This window comes from Prionailurus viverrinus, chromosome C1 (genome assembly GCF_022837055.1).
Source record: "Prionailurus viverrinus isolate Anna chromosome C1, UM_Priviv_1.0, whole genome shotgun sequence".
Classification (NCBI taxonomy): Eukaryota; Metazoa; Chordata; class Mammalia; order Carnivora; family Felidae; genus Prionailurus; species Prionailurus viverrinus.
The window spans coordinates 214,247,115-214,268,339 of NC_062568.1; the positions used below are offsets into that span (position 1 = coordinate 214,247,115).

At 56.5% G+C, this 21,225-nt stretch overlaps 1 protein-coding gene across 1 annotated transcript; it reads right to left on the reverse strand.

Moving 5' to 3' along the window:
• Positions 1-361: 361 nt before the first annotated feature.
• TTLL10 (tubulin tyrosine ligase like 10) lies at positions 362-19,234 on the reverse strand. Its single transcript, XM_047868912.1, has 17 exons — positions 19,130-19,234; positions 16,392-16,490; positions 15,926-15,993; positions 13,230-13,538; positions 13,042-13,115; positions 12,293-12,373; positions 12,063-12,198; positions 11,816-11,934; positions 11,515-11,644; positions 10,680-10,751; positions 10,138-10,223; positions 9,650-9,821; positions 8,780-8,951; positions 8,027-8,167; positions 1,466-1,582; positions 1,044-1,137; positions 362-738 (listed from the first exon to the last, which is right to left on the reverse strand). The coding sequence occupies exons 1-17, from the start codon at positions 19,232-19,234 to the stop codon at positions 362-364; spliced, it is 2,352 nt and encodes a 783-aa protein (XP_047724868.1).
• Positions 19,235-21,225: the final 1,991 nt, after the last annotated feature.

Consider the following 21,225-nt stretch of genomic DNA (forward strand, 5'->3'; position numbering starts at 1 on the left):
GGGCTCATGCGGGTTGTGGGACTTCGAAAAGTCCTGGTCTGTGAGGGACACAGGGTGATGTGGAGGAGCCCTGGACCTGCGGGCTTCCCCGCGACAGAGGCAGCCCCCCCCCCCCCCCCCCCCGCCCCAGGGCAGAGCAGGAAGCTGTGGGGAGCTCATCCCCCTTCCAGTAGGACAACACCCCCGCATCCCTCCACCCTCGGCCTCCAAGCACAGGGCCCAGCAATGCGGCAGAGAAGCCCCCATGGGAGCGCCTTGGGGAGCGAGCGTCGGGGAGGCCTGGGGCCACCTGACCCGCAGCACAGGCCGTTGGTAACAAAGTAGCCTTTATAGGTCCCAGAGGGCGCCGCTGGCCCGCCCGCTAGGAGCCGCGATGGCCCGCGCTCTTGCGCTCCTCCTCCGCCAGCCCCGGGGACGGCTCCCGCGCCGGGCCCCCCGCTCCCTCTCGCGGCCGCTCGGCCCCGGGCTCCCGGCTCTGGGTGCCGCCGTCGGGGCCGCGGCCCGGGGGTCGGGGCCGCGCGTGCGCGCCGCCGGGCCCCCGGGGTGGTGCGGGCGTGCGCGCGCCTGGCCGCGGGGCGGCGCGGAGCGGGGGCGGCGCGCGCAGGGCGCCCCGGGAGCCCCCGGGGCGCGGCCAGAGGTCGGCCTCGCCGTCGTGCAGGAGCACGAAGTGGCGCTGGGACAGCAGAGGCAGCATCTTCTGGCCGCGCAGGCTCTTCTGGAAGGTCTCGAGCGCCAGGTCTGGGGGAGACAGGGGAGCGGGGCGCGGGCTCAGGGTCCCCGACCTCGCGGTGGCAGGGCTGAGGTCGTGCCGGCGGGGGGGGGGGGGGGAGGGACGGGACCCAGGCGGGGATGAGGCGTGTCGGGAGGCTCGGCACGGACGCCTTTTTTTCTGTGGGGCGTGAGGTTTCCACGCAGGCCCTCCGGAGGTTCGAGAGCTGGGCGCGGGCTTCTGAATTTGGGGGGCGGGTGGGGTGGCGCATCCCAGGCGGGGCAAGCCGCGAGGAGCCGGTTCGAGGGCTCTGCGGGCTGCACAGGGGCCTCACCCAGGGTTTCCGTGACCACGCCCGGGATCACCTCCTTCAGGACTTCACAGTTGGTGTGCAGGGCGGGGTTGGAGTTCATCTCCAGCAGCCACACCTGCAGGCACCCCTGGTTAGCGTCCCTCCCCACCAACGCTTGGCCAACAGGAGGCTGAAGCCCCGGTCCCCTTTAGTCTTGTGATCCTGGCCTGTCACTTCTTTTCTGTGGCCTCACTCCTCCTATTTTCCAAGGAGCTAAGACTCTGAGGGTCTGAGGGTCTGGCCTTGAGGGCTGCCCCACTTCAGGATCTTGGCAGCGGGTGGGGGAGTCTGACTGTAGGCTCCACCCCACGGGCTTGCCTGGGTGGTCAGGGTGTACACAGAGGCCCCGGCCTCCTTCCACCTGCCTACCGAGCCCCATTCACCCTGGGAAACCTCGGCAGTACCTTGAAGTTTTCGTCGATCAAGAAGTCACAGCCAATGAGGTCGAAGTAGCCCAGCTTGCATTGCAGCTTGGACTTGACAGCCTGGAAGCAGTGAGCCATGATCTGCTGCATCCGCTTCTGTGGATGGGGGCAGGGAGGCGGTGACCGGATGTCGCCCGTGCTTACATCTCCCAGGCCTGGGACCGCAGACACCCCTCACCTGCCTTCCCGTCTGTGCCCTCACCTGTGCTCCCGCCAGGTGTCCTTCCTGCACAGCCACACCGCCCACACTTGCATACGGAGTCACAGACTCACAGCTAGAAACTCATTCAGTCTTAGTTTACTCCTTCAGCAAACATGTGGAGCTCCTTCCGCATGGCAGGTATGGGGGTTCAAGGCTGAGGACAGCTTTGGGCAGATCACTCACAGTAATGGTGACAGGAGGCAAATGTGGCACATGAATCACTGTATATTTTGTGCAGCACATCAAGCAATAAGTGCTGATGAAGAAAACGAAACTGTTAGGGATCGGGGCTTCTGGGGGGATGGCTGTAAAAAGAGGTATGGTGTGTTGGGCCTCATTGAGGAGATAGTGAGCGGACTGAGCACAGGGTCTGGGGGTACGGCATGGGGAATTTGCGGTAAGAACAGCTGTAAGTGGGAGCCTGAGGTGTTGGGGGGACAGAGTGAGACTGCTGTGGTTGGAGCAAGCTGGGGGGCGGGCAGCAGGAAATGAGTCCCGAGTGGTGCCGGTCACATTGTGGGGGCATGGGAAGACGTTACCTTTCATGCTAGAATCAGAGCTGTTGGAAGGCGGGGCACAGGAGGGGCACAACTGATTCATGACCTAATAGGATCTACTGGCTGCTATGCTGAGAGAAATGGAGAAGCCATGAGGAAGTTGTTGGAATAATTCGGGTGGCTTGGGCAGGTAGAGGTGGTGGGTTGGATTCTGAACACATTTTGAGGTGGAGCTAACTTGATTGGTTTATGAATGGGTTATGAGCTGTGGAAATAGTTATCCCTAAGGGTTTGGTCTGAGATTCTGGAAGGATGGAGTCCCCATCAGTTGAGAAGAGGAGGACCATGGAGTCTGAGATATTTAGGAGCTTGCTGATGGGTGGGACAGGCCCTGGGATCTACGGCTCAGGAGAAGGACCAGGGCCAGATGTTTAATTGTGGAGCTAGGAGACTTCATACCAATGGGTGCAGATAAAAAGCAGGGCTCTGGACCTCAAGAGACCAATAGTTAGGATGGGGGGCAGGGGAGCAGCACAAGGGGCCAAGAGGGAGCAGGCGAAGTCCTGGAAGCCATAGGGGTAGAGCACCAGGGGGTGAGCATTTGTGTCCAAACTGGCGGACAGATGAGAGAAGAAAAGGACTGGGAATTGACCCCTGGGTTTGGCAACAAGGAGGTCACTGCCGACTTCAATGAGTATTTCAGTGACACACTAGAGAAGCCTCACTGGAGTGGGTTCAAGGGAGGCAAGGAGGATATCAGCAAAAATGGCAGAGGAAGGACATCTGAAAATAAGCCACTCCATAGAAGCCACCAAAACAAACAAACAAACAAACAAACAAACAAAAAAACAAAAAACTTGGCAAAGAAAATCATCAGAATCAACTTTTTAAGAGCTCTGGAAATTAACCAAAGGCTTGAAGCAACCTGAGGACTGCACAGGAAAGAAAAATCTTGAATCTTGGTAAGAACAGCAAGCTTTGTAGCATTTTAACTTGACCTGGTTTTATCCTCTACTTCCCAGCTCAGTGCTAGCCTTGAAAAAAGTCTGCATTCTCAGTACTGGAGGTAGCAGAATGGACCTGACTTGCAAAGAATTGTAGCTGTTTGTTGTGATCTCTCTGCTCCTTCCCCCTCCCCACCAAAAGACCTCACTTGGAAAGAACTAAAGGAAAATAGGAGAATGATGTCTTACCAAATAGAGCATATCAGTGAAGAGACCGAAGTTATAAAAGGAAACATACAGAGATATGGGAGTTTAAAAGTATAGTAACTGAAAAATGAAATTCACTAGAGGGGCTTAACAGTAGATTTGAGTTGGTTGAAGATAGGTCAGTTGAGATCATTTAGTCCAAGGAACAGAAAAAAGGGAATGAAAAAAAAAAAGCTACAGAGACTTGTAGGACACCATCAAGCCAACACACATAACGGGAGTCCCAGAAGGAGAAGGCAGTATGAGGCAGGAAAAATAGTTGAAGAAATAATGGTAAAAAAACTTCCCAAATTTGATTTAAAAAAAAAGTCTACGCACTCAAGCAGGTCAGTGAGCTCCAGTTCGGAAAAACTCAGAGATCCTCCCTCCGTACCATAAGCAAACTTTCTAAAGACAAAAAGAGAATATTGAAATCAAGAGAAAAGTGATGAGTCACAAGGGTGCTTAATAGGATTGACAGCCAACTTCTCATCAGAAACCATGGATTCCAGAAGGCAGTGGGATGACACATTCAAATGCTAATGTGTGCCCATCAACACAGATTTAGAATTACTGCTTTATTTAGTTGTTTTTTAAATAAGAGAAAAAAAGTAATTACCAAAAAATACATTAATATGGCCTTTTACATTTAACTATGTAGTTACCTTTATGAGAGTGCTCTTTATTTCTTGTGAAGTCAAGCTACTGTCTAGAGTCCTTTCATTTCAGCCTGAAGGACCATAGGGCAGTTCTACTAGTGATAACTTCTGGTTTTTAAAATCTTGTTTTTTGAAGAATAGTTTTGCTAGATATAGAGCTGTAATTTGTGAGAATAACAGCATCAAGGGATGTAAAGAACTATGTAGGAACAATAGGGGTTTTTTTTTTAATACTATTGAAATTAGCTTGGTATTAATCCAAACGAAATTGTTGTAAATTAAGATGTTAATATTAATCTTCAGGGAAACAACAAAGAAGATAATTCAAAAATATATAGTAAAAGAAATGACACTAGAAATTGTACACTAGGAAATATGTATTTAATGCTAAATGAGGCAGTAATGGAGGAATTGAGAAGCAAAAAAGATATGACATATAAAAAATAAATATAAAAATATAAGATGTAAATCCTACCTTATCAGTGATTATATCAAATGTAAATGGATTAAACTTTCCAATTAAACTAGAGAGATTGGCAGAATGCATTAAAAAACCCTTGATATACTGTTTATAAGAGACTCACTTTAGATTCAGAGACACAGGTTGAAAGTGAAAGGATGGAAAGAGATATATCATGCAAACAGTATCAGAGAGCTGACATGGCTATACTGATATCAGAGAAAATAGATTTTAAGACAAAAATTGATACCAGAGAAAGGAAAGGACACTGTATAAGGATAGAACAAGAAGATGTAATAGTTATAAACATACATACACCTAGCAACAGAGCCTCAACATACATGAAGCAAAAACAGAATTGAAGGGCAAAACAGACGATTCAATAATAATGGTTGGAGACTGGAATACCCCACTTTCAATGATGGATAGAACATTTAGCTAGAAGAACAAGTAGATGGAAGACTTGAACAACACTACAAACCAAGTAACCCTGTCGGAGACGTCTATAGAATACTCCATCCACAACAGCAGAATGTACATTCTTCTCAAGTGCACATGGAACACTCTCCAGGGTAGACAGTATGTTAGGACATAAAGCAAGTTCCAGGAATTATTAAAGGATTCAAATCATAAAAGTATGTTCTCTGACAACAATGGAATGAAATTAAAAACCAACAAGAGAAAGAAAATTGGAAAATTCACAAATATGTGGAAATTAAACAACACACTCTTTAGTGACAGATGAAATGAAAAGAGAACATACAAAATTTTATGAAATTCAGTAAAATCAGTGCTCAGAGGGAAATTTATGGCTGTAAACACCTATATAAAACCAGAAGAAAGATCTCAAGTCAACCTTAAGATTGAGATCTCTTCAACCTTAATAAACTAGAAAAAGATAAAAATCCAAAACAAGCAGAAGGAGGAGCATCTGGGTGGCTCAGTCGGTTAAGTGTCCAACTTCAGCTCAGGTCATGATCTCACAGTTCATGGGTTTGAACCCCGTGTCAGGCTCTGTATTGACAACCCAGAGCCTGGAGCCTGCTTCAGGTTCTGTGTCTCCCTCTCTTTCTGACCCTCCCCCACTCATGCTGTTTCTCTCTCTCTCTCTCTCTCTCTCTCTCAAAAATAAATAAACATTTAAAAAAAAAGCAGAAGGAAGGAAATAAAGATCAGAGTGACTACCCATGGAAGAGAGAATAGAAAACAGCAGAAAAAAAATAAATGAACCCCAAAGCTGGTTCATTAAAAAGATGGACCAAATTGATAAACTCTTAGACTGGCCAAGAAAATGGAGAGAAGACTCAAATTACTAAAATCAAGAAAGAAAGACCTTACACAGAGATGAAAATGATTATAAAAAGGATTATAATTGTTTGTAGAACACTATGAACAGTTGTATTCCAAGCAAATTAGATAACTTGAAAGAAATGGACAAGCTCTTAGAAAGACAAACTAACAAGCTTGATGCAGTAAGAATCAGAAAATATGAATAACCTATAACAAGTAAAAGTTGAGTTGGTCATAAAAAACCTTTCCACAAAGAAAAGCCCAGGACCAGGTGACTTCACTGGTGAGTTATTCCAGACATTTAAAGAATTTACACTAATCCTTCACAAGCTTTCCAAAAATAGAAGAGAAAGAAATACATCTGAAACCAGACAAACATACAAGAGAGTGCTACAGACCAGTATTGCTTATGTGTGTAGACACAAAAATACTCAATGAAGTACTAGTGAACTAAATCCAGCAGCGTATTTAAAGGATAATATACCATGTCTGGGTGTGATTTATGCCAGAAATGCAGGAGTGTTTCTACAAACGAAAACCAGGTAGTGTATCGCAACACATTCATAGAATGAATGAAGTGGCAGCAATCAAAACAGTGTGGCACCGGCATCAGGACAGACACACCCACCAATGGAATAGAATTGAATAGAAATAAACCCATACATATCTGATCAACTGATTTTCAACAATGTGCCAAAGATGGTCTCTTTGACCAGTGGTGCTGGGAAAGCTGGATATCCACACACGAAAGAATAAAGTTGAACCCCTACCTCACACCATACAAAAGTTAATTCAAAATGGAGCAGTGACCTGAGAGCTAAATGATAAAACTTTTAGAAGAAAACACACAGGTACAAATCTTTGTGACTTTGGATTTGGCAATGAATTCTTATATATGACATCAAAGGCATGAATAACCAAATTAAAAATAACAAATTAGGGGCACCTGGGTGGCTCAGTCTGTTAAGTGTCCGACTTCAGCTCAGGTCATTAGCTCATGGTTTGTGAGTTCGAGCCCCACGTTGGGCTTTGTGCTAACAGCTCAGAGCCTGGAGCCTGCTTCAGATTCTGTGTCTCCCTCTCCCTCTCTCTCAAAAATAAATAAACATTAAAAAAAAAAAGAAAAAAATAGACAAATTGGACTTCATCAAAATCTAAAATTTTGTGCAAGACAAAGGACATTATCAATAAAGTGAAAAGACAAGAACAGGAGAAATATTTGCAAATCACATATTTGATAAGGGTCTAGTATCCAGAATATATAAAAAGCTCTTACAGCCTAACAAAGAAGAATGGACAAGTGAGCTGAATAGAAATTTTTCTAAAGCAGACCTGCAAATGGCCAATAAGCTTACGAAAAGATGCTCAACATCAATCAAAACCACAATGAGACCCCACTTCACACTCACTGGATGACTAAGAAAGAAAAAGAAAAAGAAAAAATAACATGTGTTGGTAAGGATGTGGAGAAATTGGAACCTTTATGTATTGCTGGTGGGAATGTGAAATATCGCAGCCACTGTGGAAAACAGTTTGGTAGTTCCTCAGAAAGTTAAACCTAAGTTACCATATGACCTCACGATAGCATTGCTAGATATATACCCAAAAGAACTGAAAATATGTTCATGCATAAACTTGCACATGAATATTTACAGCAGCGTTACTCGAAATAGACAGAAAGTGGAAACAGCCCAAATGTCCATCAGGTGACAAATGTTTACCAAAGCAAATTGTATGTCCCTACCATGAAATAGCGTTGAGTCACAGAAAGGAATAAAGTACGGGCCCATATTGTATGATTCCATTATTATGAAATGCCCAGAACAGGGAAACCCATAGGGACAAAAGTAGATGAGTGGGTGCCAGGGACTGGAGGGAGGTGATGAGAGTCTGATGGTGGGTATGGGGTTTCTTTTTGAGGAATTAGGTGGTGATAACTGCACGACTTTGTGAATATGCTAAAAACCACTGAAGTGTACACTTTAAAATGGTGAACTTCATGTCATGTGAATTGTCGACAGTGAAAGAGAAAGAGACAGAGAGAAGCTGGAGCCCCTCCGAGTGGCCAGCCTCCACACCCACAGCACACACGTAGACACACGTGAGGCACACTTCCATGCAGGTGCATGCCCTCAAGGACTTCCCGAGCACCTTGTGCCCAGCACCTACCCCTCATGTGCCCTAAGGGGTCTTGACCCTTACCCCCTCCCCACAGGCTGGCACCGGGAAGAAGCACACGGACCGTAAAGGTAGTAAAGACCCAGTCCCTAGGGAGTCCCTTGGTCTTCCGGAATTTGTTGTTGATGTAGCGGTTGAGGTGGTCCATGCTCCATACCGTGTCCTCCTTGAGCAGCATGTACAGGGGGCTCTTCTTCTGCATGAACTGGGGGGCAGTGCAGCATCTGGAGCCCACCACTCCAGAACACCCAGAGGCCCTGCCCCTGCTGAAGGCCCCTAAAGAGAGCCTCACGCTAACCCAGCTACCCAGTGAGTCCACAGAGGTCCTGACCACCCCAGGACACCCTGCGGTGACACTGCCTGCTGAGACTCTCCCCAGCACTTTCTTCCATGAGACCCTCTCAACCGTCAAGTCTCCCACAGATCCTCATGGAAGGCCCCCACCTAGATCCTCTCATGAAGATCCTTCCGTAGAGACCTCTGCCTACAGGATCTCTCCACGGAGGTCCTCAGAGACCTCATTTCCTACCCCTACCCACACCCCATCCACACCTAGAGGGAACCAAGCTGGGGGTCAGGGGTGCAGGGCTCTCAGTCATCAGTCATTTCACCAGGATGCCCTTCCCTGGCTGAAGGTGAGAGGTGGTGCCGACTGCGAGCAGGGCAGCCCGGGATCACCACCAGGCCTGGGCCACCTCCGGGCCCCTGCCACCTCTGGGTCTGAGCTTCCGCCTATAGCTGAACTCTCCTCTGCGTCCCAAGCAATGATCTTGTCCCAAAGCTTCAGAGAGGGCCCTCATCTGTGGGGTGCCCTTACCTGGTTGGTCAAGTGGCCACTGAGGTCGCTGGAATGGGGGTCATAAAGGCTGAGAGTGAGGCGGGCATAGCCGTGACCAAAGAAGACCATGTACGGCATGGCACAGGCGATGAGCAGGTAGGAACGCACGTCAAACTTCTTCCCATCCAGTAGCAGTGGGTTCTGGATGTACCTGGGGGACACATGGGGGCTGAGCACATGGCTGGCCTATCCTGTGTCCCCTTGGCCCCCCAGACCAGTTCCTCAGCACCACTTGTCCCAGGTGTGATCTGTGGGCCCTCTCTTCTGGCTGAGTGAGTGTCCATCGTTAAGGGGACATTTCTGAGCCTGAACAAGTCAGGGAATTGGGAGGGAGGGTCTGGCCCCTGAATCTCAGCCCACTGCATGATCTGGGGTGCCCAAGGGGCAGGAGAACGTAGTTGTGGCAGCAGCCATCCTGGTGGATGTGGAGGTCCAGAGGGACCTTTGTGAGGCCACATTGCCACCCATCCACCTCCCCATGTGAGGCTGTGAGTCAAGACCCTGCCCAGGGGCCCAGGGAGCAGGGGAGGGGTGGTCCCTCTGGCTGCAGCCTGCAGGCCGCGGCTGGCTGGGCTGGGGACAGAACAGAGGCTGGCCTTCCTGCAGGAGCAAACTGCCTGAGCCCTCTCTGCCCTGCCCAGTGTCCAGGAGCCTGTGTCTGTGTGTGTGTGGGGGGGGCATCTCTATCAACCCGGACGACATGTGACACCCCCACTTCTGCTGGCCACACAGAGGCCCAGCTGGGGGCACCGCAGCTTTCCATTTCCAAGCCCGCGCTCCCAGGCACCAGCGGGGCCCAGGGTCAGCGCCACCCTGACCGACGCCCTTTGTGGTGCCCTTGCCCAACACCTCTGCACGACCCGCGCCTGAGGCGCCCGGAACGGCATCTTGCGGTAGATGGGGTCGTCCTCAATGCTCTGGGTCTTGACTTGCAGGGCGGCGACTTCCTCCTGGTTCCTGAGCAGGAAGATGCCTTTGCCCTGGTTGGAGGCCGTGGGCTTGCAGATCCACGTCTGATTTTCTGTGGGAAGAACCACCTGAGCTCCTGGCTGGCCCCGCCCCGTTCTGACCACGCCCAGCCACGCCCCCAACAGCCCTCCCGGCCATGGTCCCGCCCCCTACCAGGCTCCGCTTCCACAAGGTCCGGCCTTGACCCTTCACCTTGACCCATCGCGGCAGCCTCAGCCCAGACCACGCCTACCTGGCTCCACCCTTCTCCATGACCACGCCCCCGCCACGACTCCGCCAGGCCTGACCCTGCCCTAATGGAGCCAGGTCCTTGGTCCGTTCCTGAACCTCTCTGCCCAGAGCGGGCCTGGCGTCCAGTGACCTCTCACCATCAAAGAGAGTGAAGAAAGCCTCTCTCTCGTCCCTGATGTCCAGACGGTAGGTCTCTGGGAAAAATTCTTCCATTTTCAGGACTCTGGTGGAGCAGGGGGCGTGGGGAAGACACAGGGAAGGCTGTCCCCTCGCCCTAGACTAGCCAGCCTAGAAAAGCCAGCCTTCCTAGGGGTCTGACCTGGGGGCAGCTGGAGGGACAGGTCCACTGGAAGGCTGGTTGCCTCTGCCAGGAGCACTCTTTTCGGGGTCCTTGCACACCTGGCTTCTCTACGGGCTGCAGGCTGCCTCACTCACATCCTGGCCCCTCTCCCACCTCCTTGCTGTTCCCCGCGCCCCCTCAGGCATTGTGAGTGGACAGTTCAGAGCTGTGTCCCCAGGCTAGGACAGTGCCCAGCACGCAGTGAATGGTCTGCATGAGTCCCTGAGCACCCCGGCCCAGTCCAGACCTCTTCCCCTGGCTTGGGGTGCCCTGTAACCGCCAGGCCGTCCTTCAATTTAGGGCAGAATGGCTCCTCCCAGCTGGGCTGAATGCTGCTACCTCTGTGGCCCAAAGCATCCTGGGCTGGTCCACGCGAGCTCCTCAAGGGCGGAGGTTGTGTCCTTTCTGGATCTGTACCCCAGGGGGACACAGGGCCTGGGCTGAGCGGGCACTCGGTAGTGTGTGGAGAATGGATGGATGGGTGTCGGGAGAGGTGAGGAGGCGTGGGTGTGGATAGGTGGGTGGTTGGGTAAATGGATTTTGGATGGAAGTAGGTGGGTGGATGGGCAGGTGGTCCGGTGGGTAGACAGATGCTTGGAGGCGATCGATTAGATTTGTTGGCAGAACTGGGTAGGATGGAGGTGGACGGCTGGACACGTAGATGTACGGTGAGGTCACGGATGGCCAGGTAAGTGGGGGGGCTGCCTGCCTGGTGGAGGGCGGATGGGGGAGGCGGGTGGTGCACGGCTGGTTGGATGGGCAGGCAGATGAGCGGACGGTGGTCGGATGAAGACCCACAGCGGCTCAGGCAGGGCTGTGTGGTGGGTGGGGGGAGGGGAGCAGGTGGCAGGGGTGTGGGAGGTTCTGGGGGACGCATTAGGGTGGGTGGACCGCGGTGGGTGTGTGCACAGATCGCTGCCTGGTCCGGGGGGTGGGCAGATGGAGTGGGCGGCAGGTATTTGGGGGTGCATGGATGTAGGTGAACAGACAGAACGGGGAGCGGGCTGGTCCCACGGAGGGTGTTCAGGACCAGCGGCTGGCACGTCCGTCCGACGGATGGTGGTGCCGCTGAGCAGAGGGCGACGGTGGGTTCGCGGGACGGGGTGTGGCGGGGGAGGACACGTGGGTGTGCGGTGAGTTGGTGGCGGGTCCCAGAGGGCCGGGGCAGGCTTACTTGGCCTGGGCACACGGCGATGTCTTGTGGGTCCTGCTCACGACCCTCGAGTACTCCCTCAGGGCACTGAGCAGCCCAATCTTGGTGGTGAGGAGCTTGTTGTTGGGGAGCTGGTAGAGCAGCTGTTCGCCTGGCGGGTGGAGGCCCGGCTGGCATGCGGGGCTGCGGGGCCACCACAGCCTCCCCCCGCCCCTGTGGCCACCACCTCCCCGGGTGGAGGGCAATGGCACCACCCGGCCCCCGGCTCTGGCCCGGGGGCTCTTGCAGGCTGTGCCGGATCCCGCGGCCCCTCTCCTGCTACCTTCCCGGAAGCTGTAGTAGCTGTCTCTGCACTTGACCTCGCACCACTTCAGCTTGTAGTCCTCCCGCCGGCTGTCCTCAATGCGCTGCCAGCCCTTGCCCTTGCAGTAGGAGCTGATGCTGTGGAGGCACAGGGGCAGCGGTGGCCGCGGGGGCCTTGGGAGCCTGGGGGTGGGCAGGTGGCCAGCGGAGGGGACGTGGGGCCCTGAGGGCAGTGGAGCAGGGCCCAGCCTGAGGCCTCCACTCACATGGAGGCCCCGTTGGTGCCTCCGATGTAGAAGTAGGGCCCTTGCCCACTGCCGTGCAGCTGCCTCTCCCCCTCTGCCAGGTGCCTCTCCAGGAGAGAGGCCTGAGGCCTGGCGGTGTCAGCAGCGTCCAGGAGGTCTATGGGCAGGTGGGGGGGGGGGGCGGGGTGTCAGAGGCTCTGGCCTGGCTGGAGGGCTCCCGTCCGCTGGCCCTGCCCCTGCCCCAAGCCCACCTGCGTCTTGGCCCGACTGGCTTGGCAGGTGCAGGGGCTGCTCCTCTTGGCTGCTCCCCATCGGTCTTTTGTGGGCCCAGCCTATGAACGGGGCGGGGTCCGAGGGGGTGGCTGGGGGAGGTGCCCACGGTGAATCCGGCCACCCTGCCCATTTCTAGTAGCCCCTGGGCAGTACCCCCGGCCGCCTGGGCCCATCTCAGTCCTGACCAGTGGGCCTGAGCGTATCTTGGGCAAGAGGGGAGAGTCATCACCAGCCAGGGCCGGCCTTGGAGAGGGCAGGGTCCCTGCTTACCAACAGGCTGGGGGCTCCGTGTAGGGGAGAGCTAGGCTGTGAGGCTGCAGCTGGGGGGAGACGTGGTGCAGGCACATGCCCAGGAGAGTGGGGGTCACAATGTGTATCAATGATGTCATGGGTGACCCATGTCAGGCAGGGGAGATGGGCCCAGGCATGTCCTGGACAGTGGCTGGGTTCTGGGCCAGGCAGGGGCAGTGCCTGCTACGGCTGCCCCTCGTGGTGGTGCCTCCAGGCCGTGGAGCGCTGCTGTGTCCCCTCTCTGTGCCTGTTCCGACCCCGGCTCTGCTGTCCTCTCTCCTGCTCAGCTGGCGCAGACCCCACACCCAGTGCCTGGCCTTCTCCTGGCCCCCCTCCCAGTGAATGGCTATATGTGGTCCCCTGATGGGAATGCTTTCCCTGGGGATGGGGTGCCTGTCCCCAGGGAGGCACTGGACAGGCCCAGGGCTGCATTCACCTGGCACCCGGGTGTGGCTCTGCCGGACCCCTGCAATCCTGGACCACTTGCCCCTCTTCCTGCTGACGTGGGTCCTAGTGGGTGGTCCCCGATGATAGATGAAGCGGGTGCGGCTGCGGGCTGCAGGGGTGGGAGCACAAGGGCGGGGGCAGCTCTGGGAGGACACCAGCCCCACCCCTCTGTGGGACCTTTGGGCAGTCCTCGGTCCTAGCCTCAGGGAGCGGTGCCTCCCGGGGTCCTGGACTTGGGCCTCTGCTTGTGGCTGGCTCCTGTCTCTGCGGTGACCGTGGGGCCTGGTGCCCTGTGGAGGCAGGGTCATCTCGGCATCCTGTTTATTCCAGGCGAGGCTTTCCCTGCAGGGACCATGTGTCTGGCATTGCAGTGCTTGGCCTCGGTGGTGCCGGCTGTCAGGTCTTCGGAGCTGAGGGTGGCACGTGTGTCTGAAGTGGGACTGGGCAGTGAGGTGCCTGGCAGCATCTTCACGGCTGCTCTGGGCCCTGTCCCGAGACGACGCCCCCTTTTGAGTGCCCTTTCCCTTGTGGCCAACTTGGGGCCATTTCAGGGAATTCTAGCTATTCTTTGATGGGTCCGTCCCGGTTTGGGGGCTGCTTGGGGGGTGAAGACTTTAGAAAGGATTGAAAAAGACAAGCAGTGGGGAGGCAAGCACACTGTGGAGTTGGCAGGACAGAGAAAGACAAATCAGGTGTCGGCAGGTCACTATCCAGAGAGGACAGTCACTCTGCAAACACACCAGCTGGTCACCCAAGAAATACTTTAGTCCCCCCTTAGGAGAGGAGAGGAACACACTGAATAGCTGTCAACACGATTATGGGAGGTGGGCTGGGGTTGGGGGGAGCCTCACACCTCTGCTGAGGGGTGGGCTGAGCACGTGTGGATGGCCCAGAGCCCCTTGCCCCAGCCGTGGCCCACCCAGAATGGGAGGGTTCCTGGGAGGGTGCTGAGTGTGGGGGCTGGACCTGGTCCGGCATGGCTGGGGCGATACAAGCCTGCCGAAAACAGGGAGAACGTGAGCATGTGGGTGCGTGCACCCCAGCCCCCTCCCATGTGTTCCGGGAACCCAGCAGCAAGTCCCAGGAGTCCTGCTGGGATGACCTCCCCCAAAGGTACTCATGTCCAATACCGTCCCTCAGCAGCTTGAGTGAGTGGCCATGGGGTCAACAGGAGGAGGCCCCCCAGGTGTGAGTGGGAGCGCCACGCGCACAGTCACGCACGCGCGCACAGGAAGTGGAAGAGGTGGGGAGAAACGGATGACCGGGAGTTGAAGGAAGGCAACCCCTGGAATGTGCTGGGTTGTGAACGGGAGAGTCGTCGCCCCTGAAAGAGGGCTGGATGCCACCAGAACAAGGGGTCCAGACTACGAAAGAGCTCGTGGAAATAAAAATGCAACAGAAGGGTTGGAAATTCAGGGCAAGGAAACTGTCCGGGAAGACACAAACATGAGAGCGGGAGGAAAATGGAGTTAAGCTGGCATCTGTGGGGCACCCGGCACCGGACTGCCAGGAGCCCTGAGAGGCAGCAGGGTCAGAGGGGGTACATCCAGGGCCCCTGGAGGAGCATGGTCAGAGAAGTTCCGGACATCTCCCCACAGGGAAGTTCCTCAGCAGTTCGCCTCATCTCTCTGTGCCTCTCTTTCTTCGCCTGTAAAGTGGGTTGGCAGGGACAGCAGCCTGATGGGGCTGCTGCGAAGACAGAGGGCTTATTATACACGTGACACGTGTCAACGTGGGCTAGCGGTGGTAATGGCGAGGAGGACGTGGCGACATTCGGGCACGACTAGAGAACGGCCGGAAGAGAAGCAAGTGAACAACGGGGCGGTGGTCGGCTCCGGAGGGAGCAGAGCGTGTGCAAGCCCGCCTTCCACCGCCCGGAGTGGACGGGGAACTTCCGCAGCGGATCTGGAGGCTTGGCAGCGTGGGCGCACTCTGCAGAAGTAAGCGCGGCCGCCACGCCTCCACCTGGCTTTCCTAACTCTGTGCGGGATCCCCCTCCGCCCTGGCTTTCTGCAAGTTCGAGTTACACCGCTTCACTTTTAACTTAGCAGGACCCACATTGGTACCTGCTTTTGCTAACTGAAAGAAGTCCGAAGAGGCTCTTTGCCTTTACGGACAAAGGCGAAAAGAGAAAAGAGCATTCAGCGGTTTGTTTTGCAGCGTGCCCTTACAGAGGCAGCGGACAGCTGGCCGGCCCGCCCAGCTCCTTCCTGGGAACCGCCCTCAGCACCCCAGGTACAGACCCAGAGCTCTGAGCTGTGTCTGTGAGGATCTGGGCTTTATCTCAACTTATGTTGGGCGTCCATTAGCAAGATGTACCCTAAGGTATCAGAAAAGCCTAAGAAAGGTTATTTTTTGGGTCTGGACGCGCTAACATTTTTTCCCATACGCCTCTTTGCTTTACAGCATCTTGGCTTATGAAAGCGTTCATAGGGTTGCTCTACTGATGGTGGGAAAACCTGTGTTTATTACATTCACAAAGAAATAAGCCGTGAATCTTCATTCCTTGTCATTCAAATTAACAAAGGTTAAGAGAGAAAAAAGAAAAAAAGGCCCACCGGGTGTGCACACAGGTGGGGACGTGTGACGTCTGTGGCTGGCAGGGGCGTAACGGGTGGGGGTGGGAGGTGTGCATGTCAGACCTCCTGGCCCCGCGAGCCTTCTCTCTAGTGCCTGCACTTGTCAGAGTGTCATTCTAAATACAGATGCAAAGCTTTATGCTCAAAGACGTTCACGGAACGCATTTATCACAAGAGTCGCAGGATGGGAGCCCCCCCACAGCAGAGGACGGCCCCCACATCACGTGCGGCCTGCAGAAGCCCGGGGCAGGTGAAAGCTCGACTTTAGAGTAAATTTTGAAATAAACTTTTTACCTGGTCAGGTAGAAAGACTGGCAGGAAGCGGCACCCCGGTAGAGGATGGAAGGCAGGCCCTGGCGAACCTGGAGGAAATGTTCAAGGAAACGAGAAGACGTCAGTGTCCTGCCGCGCGTCTTCTCCCCAGACACACGTGTCATCGTGGGTTGCTCGGGAGGTGCTGACGTTGTTTGATGGGCTGGTGCCTCCCGGCTGGGGGCGGGCTGTCTGGGAGGACGCCCTGTGGGCAATTGGCCCAAGGAAGCAAACAGCCCCTGGGCAAAGGGGCTCGTCCTGAGGAGCCACCCCATCCCCCCCAGGAGACAGGCTCCTCTTGGCCCGGCCTGGGGGTTTGTGACCCTCACGCTGTGGTGCTGGGGGGGTGGGCCCTCTGCAGAGGGGGCTCATCTCAGCCAGGACGCCCCTCTCCCCACCCTCCTTCATGTCCCTTCTGCTCTTGACAGAGCGAACTGAGAGAACCCACAGGGTCCTTGGCAGCCAGGTGGGTAGGGGACATGGGATGGTGGCCCCAGCCCTCACACTCAGCGAGGACCTGTGCCGGTGGCCCGCCTGTCCCTCTTACCTGCCCAACAAGGTGGTGTAAGCCCTCTGCCGGGGAAACAACAGTGGTGGCCTGGCAACCGTCTCTGGGCAACAATCACCCAGTGGCCCAGAGGCAAGCAGGTGGGAGGGGCAGGAGGCCAGGCTCCACGGGGAGCTAGTGGGGGGGGGGGGGCTTTGGTGGGAGGTGGGGTGGGGCTGTGGCTGGAGCAGGGGCCTTATGTGCACAGTCCCCACACGGGCCTTGCATCCTTCACGCGATCATCCCTGAGCCTTCTGAAGACCCCAAAACCCACGCCTGGAACCCCAGACCCGACCCCGTAAAGGTTTTCGCGTTCCCTGTTTTACGTGCTCTGTTTCATCTCCGCTTACCACAGCCTCTCATGTGGTGTCCACCGTCCAGCCACGTGGCCTCGCCACCCTCCAGGGTCTTGCGTGGGTCAAGGGCGTCTCTGCTTAGGGTGCCTTCACTTGCTTCTTGCAGGGCTGGATGGTGTCCCCCCAGATGTGTCCACGTCCGAAGCCCCAGAACCTGCAGATGTGACCTTACTTGGAAAAAAAGGTATTTGCAGATGTGATTGAGGGTCTTGAGATGAGATCCTCCTGGATTATCTGGTGGGCCCTAAATCCGATGGCCAGCGTCCTCACAAGAGGGAGGCAGAGAGAGGAGACCCAGGAGAAGTCACGTGAAGATGGGGGACAGAGGCTGGAGTGGTGTGGCCACGAGCCCAGGGACGCCTGGAGCCACCAGAGGCCGGAGGAGGCAGGAAGGACCCTCCCCTGGAGACTCCAGAGGGAGTGCCCCCACCCCCCCCACCTTGATTTCTGACCTCTGGCCTCCTGAGCTGGGACAGAGTGCATTTCTGTTGCTTCAAGCCCCCCAGTTCGTGGCCCTTGGAGGTTAATATACCCTTTAAACCGCTCCTTACTTTGGGTGTCCTGTGGACAACCCTCCCTGTGGAGAGGCTTCCCTGACTCCATGCCGACGCTGGTGCACTCCCAGGCTCCTCGCCTGCCTGTGCTGGTACTGGGGACTTTCAGGGGTCAGTCCTGCTGGACTGTGGCCTGAGACTTTCCGCCCCAAGGTGGCCGTGGGTCAGCCTGGAGGGCAGAGAGCTCCTGCAGCTAAACCCTTGACCTGAATGACTAGGGCTAGTGGCCGCCAGCCTGGGCCTTCCCGGGGCAGCAGAGGGTGTGGGGGAGTGGGGCCCTGGTCTTTCCCTTGGCCTGAGCACAGAGCGCCCGTACTTGTCTTCCCTCAGGAACCAGCGTGCCCCTCCCCAGTTTACTTCCAGGGGCCCAGACCCCTTGGAGGGCCAGCCCACCGCCCTGGGTCCCTGTGGGCTCTGGGAAGGTGGCCCCTTGCCTGCACTGACACAAGAGCTCAAACTGCAAAACCTTGCCTCATAACCCGACAAACTGGATGGTGTGGGTGCCGCCCCAGCCTTTCCCACGGTGGTAATGGCCTGGGGCTGGGCGCGTCACTGTGCCTCTGCAGCCCAGAGCAGGGCAGGAGGATCATTAACCTGCCATCCCCGAGGGGGCAGGTGGGCAGCTGGGGGCCTCTGAGCTGGGGGGTGTGCTGGGGGCAGGAGGCAGTGGCCCAGCCCTACCTCTGGGGCCAGGGAAAGTGGGGAAGAGCCCAAGCGGTAGGTGGGCAGTTGGCGCCTTGTCTGGGTGTCTGGCGCCTTGTCTGCAGGCTGCGCTGCCTGGACGGTGGGCCAAAGTCCTCCTGTCGGACTCCATGCAGCCTCCGGTACCTCTGCTTGGTTCCCGTGGGTGTCTGCATGGTCCCCACTTGGTCATCTGATCCCAGAGGCCTTCCTGGGCCGGCTTTACCCACCCCCACCCCCAACCACCACCTTCTTGATTGCTCTGGCTTCTTCAACACTGACAGCCCTCGTAGTTGACGTGTCCTGCTCCCCAGCCTCCTCGCACCTGCTACCCCCTCTCAGGGACGTTCCTCCTCTCCCCGGCGTCTAGAACTGTGCAAGTTGGCCACAGGTGCTCAGGAGAGACTTGGTGATGGAAGGAGGGAAGTAGGGGGTGGAGAGGAGGAAGGAGCAGGGAGGGGGCCTCCCCCAGAGCCCCCAGAGGTCCTCTCTTCCTGACTCAGCCTGCAGAGCACTTGAGCAATGTGCAGACCCCAGGACCTACTTGGAATTCTCAGGGGGGAAGAAGGGGCTTTGGGGGGGGGGGGCAGCCGTGAGACTGAGGGTGGGATCAGCATCCAGAAGCTTGGTTTTGGGGATAGCTCTAGACAGAGGACATCTCCATGATGTCCTTCTCAGAGGACTTCTCACAGGGGAGCAGCGGGGAGCAGGGTGGGGGCCTGAGAGCAGCTGAAGATTAAGGGCTGCCTGCCCCGATTCAACCCCATGTTGATGGTCTGGCACCTGGAAGCCACTCCTTGACTGGCTGCCCAAGCCTCCGAGATGGGCCTGTGGGGGCCTGGTGGGGTCCTGAGCTTAGGCCCACAAAGGGAAGCAAAGGTAGCTTGTACCCCCCCGCCCCGCCCCTCGTGCTGCCTGGGGTGGGGGACAGTGTGGCCCAGGGAGGTGTCTGGGTGCACTACTGGCCACGGGTGCCCTTCCCTGCTCCACGTTGGAGGTTTGGGGGTCTGGGGCTGTTTCAGTCTTGTCCTCCTCAGGACCCCCCTGCCTGGCACAGGTGGGGGCGTGGTGAGGGCTCTAGGTGGGACTCCAGGGGGCTAGCTGGCTGCAGCCCCCGGGGGTTCTTCTGGCCCCACGGCAGTGCCAACGGCATGACGTCTGCCTCGCCTGCTCACAGACCCTGACGGCCCCATCCACCCGTGGACCCGAGATGCACAGAAGCCAGCCACCTCCGCACCTCTCACCTTTTATTACACCGATAATCCATTATGGCTGTGTATCCATTTTGACCCCCTGAGGGGTCAGAGGGCTCCCCCGGTCTGGGTCTGGGGTCTGGAGGCTGGGGAAGTCCTGCGTGGCCCATGCCCTGTGGGGGACACGAGGGCCCTGGGCCTGGGCAGGTGTGCATTGCCTAGCTCAAGGCCACTAATGGGCCCGTAAAGGCCCACGGGCCTCGCCCTCCACCCGGTGTCCCTCCAGGGGCCCCTCCTCCAGCGGTGGTCAGGCCATGGATGAACGGCATTACCAGACAGTATTAGACAATGGAACCCAGATCTAACCGTGTCTGGTAAGACGCCCATCGGCAGGCTGTGGTGCAGGCGGCCTCCAGTCAGCGGCAAACACTTCCAGGATGGCAGTGCCCTGCCCTGAGGAAGCAGTGAGACCCCCGACCATCCTGAGTCTGCAGAATGGCCCCCAGAAGTCCTGTGATCCAAGGCAGCCCCAGCACGCAGCCCCCCAGGTGCGTGTGCCTGTGAGCGTAGCTACGGAGCGAATGATCTGGTTTCCCTGCGCTTGAACGTGAGTATGCTTACTGTGGCACCCTCCCCAGTTCCCTGAACGCCTCTTGGCTGGTTAATGAATAACGGTGAGGCCAGGGTCGGACCCCTCCTCCCTCCCTAGAGGCCGGCTGGGGACCCAGTACAGGGTGGGGTTCCCGGGGCCTAGAGGGGCCGCCCCGGTGCAAGTCAGCTGGGCAGGTCCGGAGGCTGGCATCCTGGCTTCAGATCAAAAAGATAAGACAAAGGGCCATCCCGGCCTCGCCGATGGCAGACAATGTTCCCATTCTCGACTGTGACACCGTGGGGGCTGGTTGGGGGAGTGGGAGACTCTGTTCTCGTTGGGAAACAGCACAGAATGTCCACTGCCCTCTGACCGTGGGTTTGGGCCGGGGCACCTGGACACACCGTTGTCCTTCCTGCATCCCTGGTTGACCAAGAGAGTGAGTTCCCCTTTGTAGAGTAAGAGTCCTGGTGTGAGAGAGGCCACCGCCCGTGGCTGGCCTCACTTGACTGGGGCCTCTAAGGGTGGGGCCAGCTCCCACAGGACTGGCCATGGTGCCCTAGACAGCCACGATGGGTGACCCTGTAGGGTGGACAGGAGGGGCTGCGAAGGGAAGGTGGGGGCTGCCTGTTGCCAACTCTGTGCCAGCCAGAAAATGCATTTCCTCAGGCGGCTGCTGACTGGGCCCAATCTCCACTTCTGCTGACAGCCCTGAGTTCAGCGCCGCGGCAAACACACAGGGGCAGAGCAGGCGGGGCTGGGTGTGCGGGCCAGGGCCCCGGGACGAGGTTGGTGTCCAGGACATGACAGGTGGCCCTTTTCCGGTCCTAATGTCCCAATCCTCATGGTGTCTCCCCGGGGGTCAGAGCACCCTGAGAACTCAGCTCGGGAGGGAGCCAGGGGTCCCCAGCCTGGGCTCAGTGGTACGGCAGAGGGGTACCAACCTGCAGGTGGGGGCTGCCCCGATGCGCCGGGCTGCACAGCGGAGACAGGCTGTCTGCCCAGCCCTAAGCCAGCTCTGGGCCCTTGGCCCGTCTTTGGAGTCCAGGAGCTTAGGACGATGTGTCCTCGGGCCACTTCCTGGCAGGCAGGCGGTGGGTCACCTTTGAACATCGTTACCAGACAGTGTTAGAGTCAAGCCAAGAAATCCAGCACTGTCCGGTAAGATGCCCACAGAGGCCCAGGTGCGCCTCGGCCCGAGGACAGGGACAGACACCTGGTGCCCACCCGTGGGCAGGCAGGGTCCAGGTGGGAAGGGGTGAGGATCCCCGGGCAGGGAGGCCCAAGGGCTCCTCCCTGCTTTCTCCGGAGCGAGGAGACCTGGGGCTCGAGACCCAGGACCAAGGCTGGAGATGTTGCCAG

Coding starts and splice junctions, on each gene's coding strand:
- TTLL10 (XM_047868912.1), bottom strand. CDS start 19,234: ATGCCGTTGGCACTGCCGTGGGGCCAGAAGAACCCCCGGGGGCTGCAG. Junction 12,374..13,041: donor GAGCCACACCCGGGTGCCAG/GTGAATGCAGCC, acceptor CCCCGTTCATAG/GCTGGGCCCACAAAAGACCG. Junction 12,199..12,292: donor CCAGTCGGGCCAAGACGCAG/GTGGGCTTGGGG, acceptor ACCTGCCCATAG/ACCTCCTGGACGCTGCTGAC.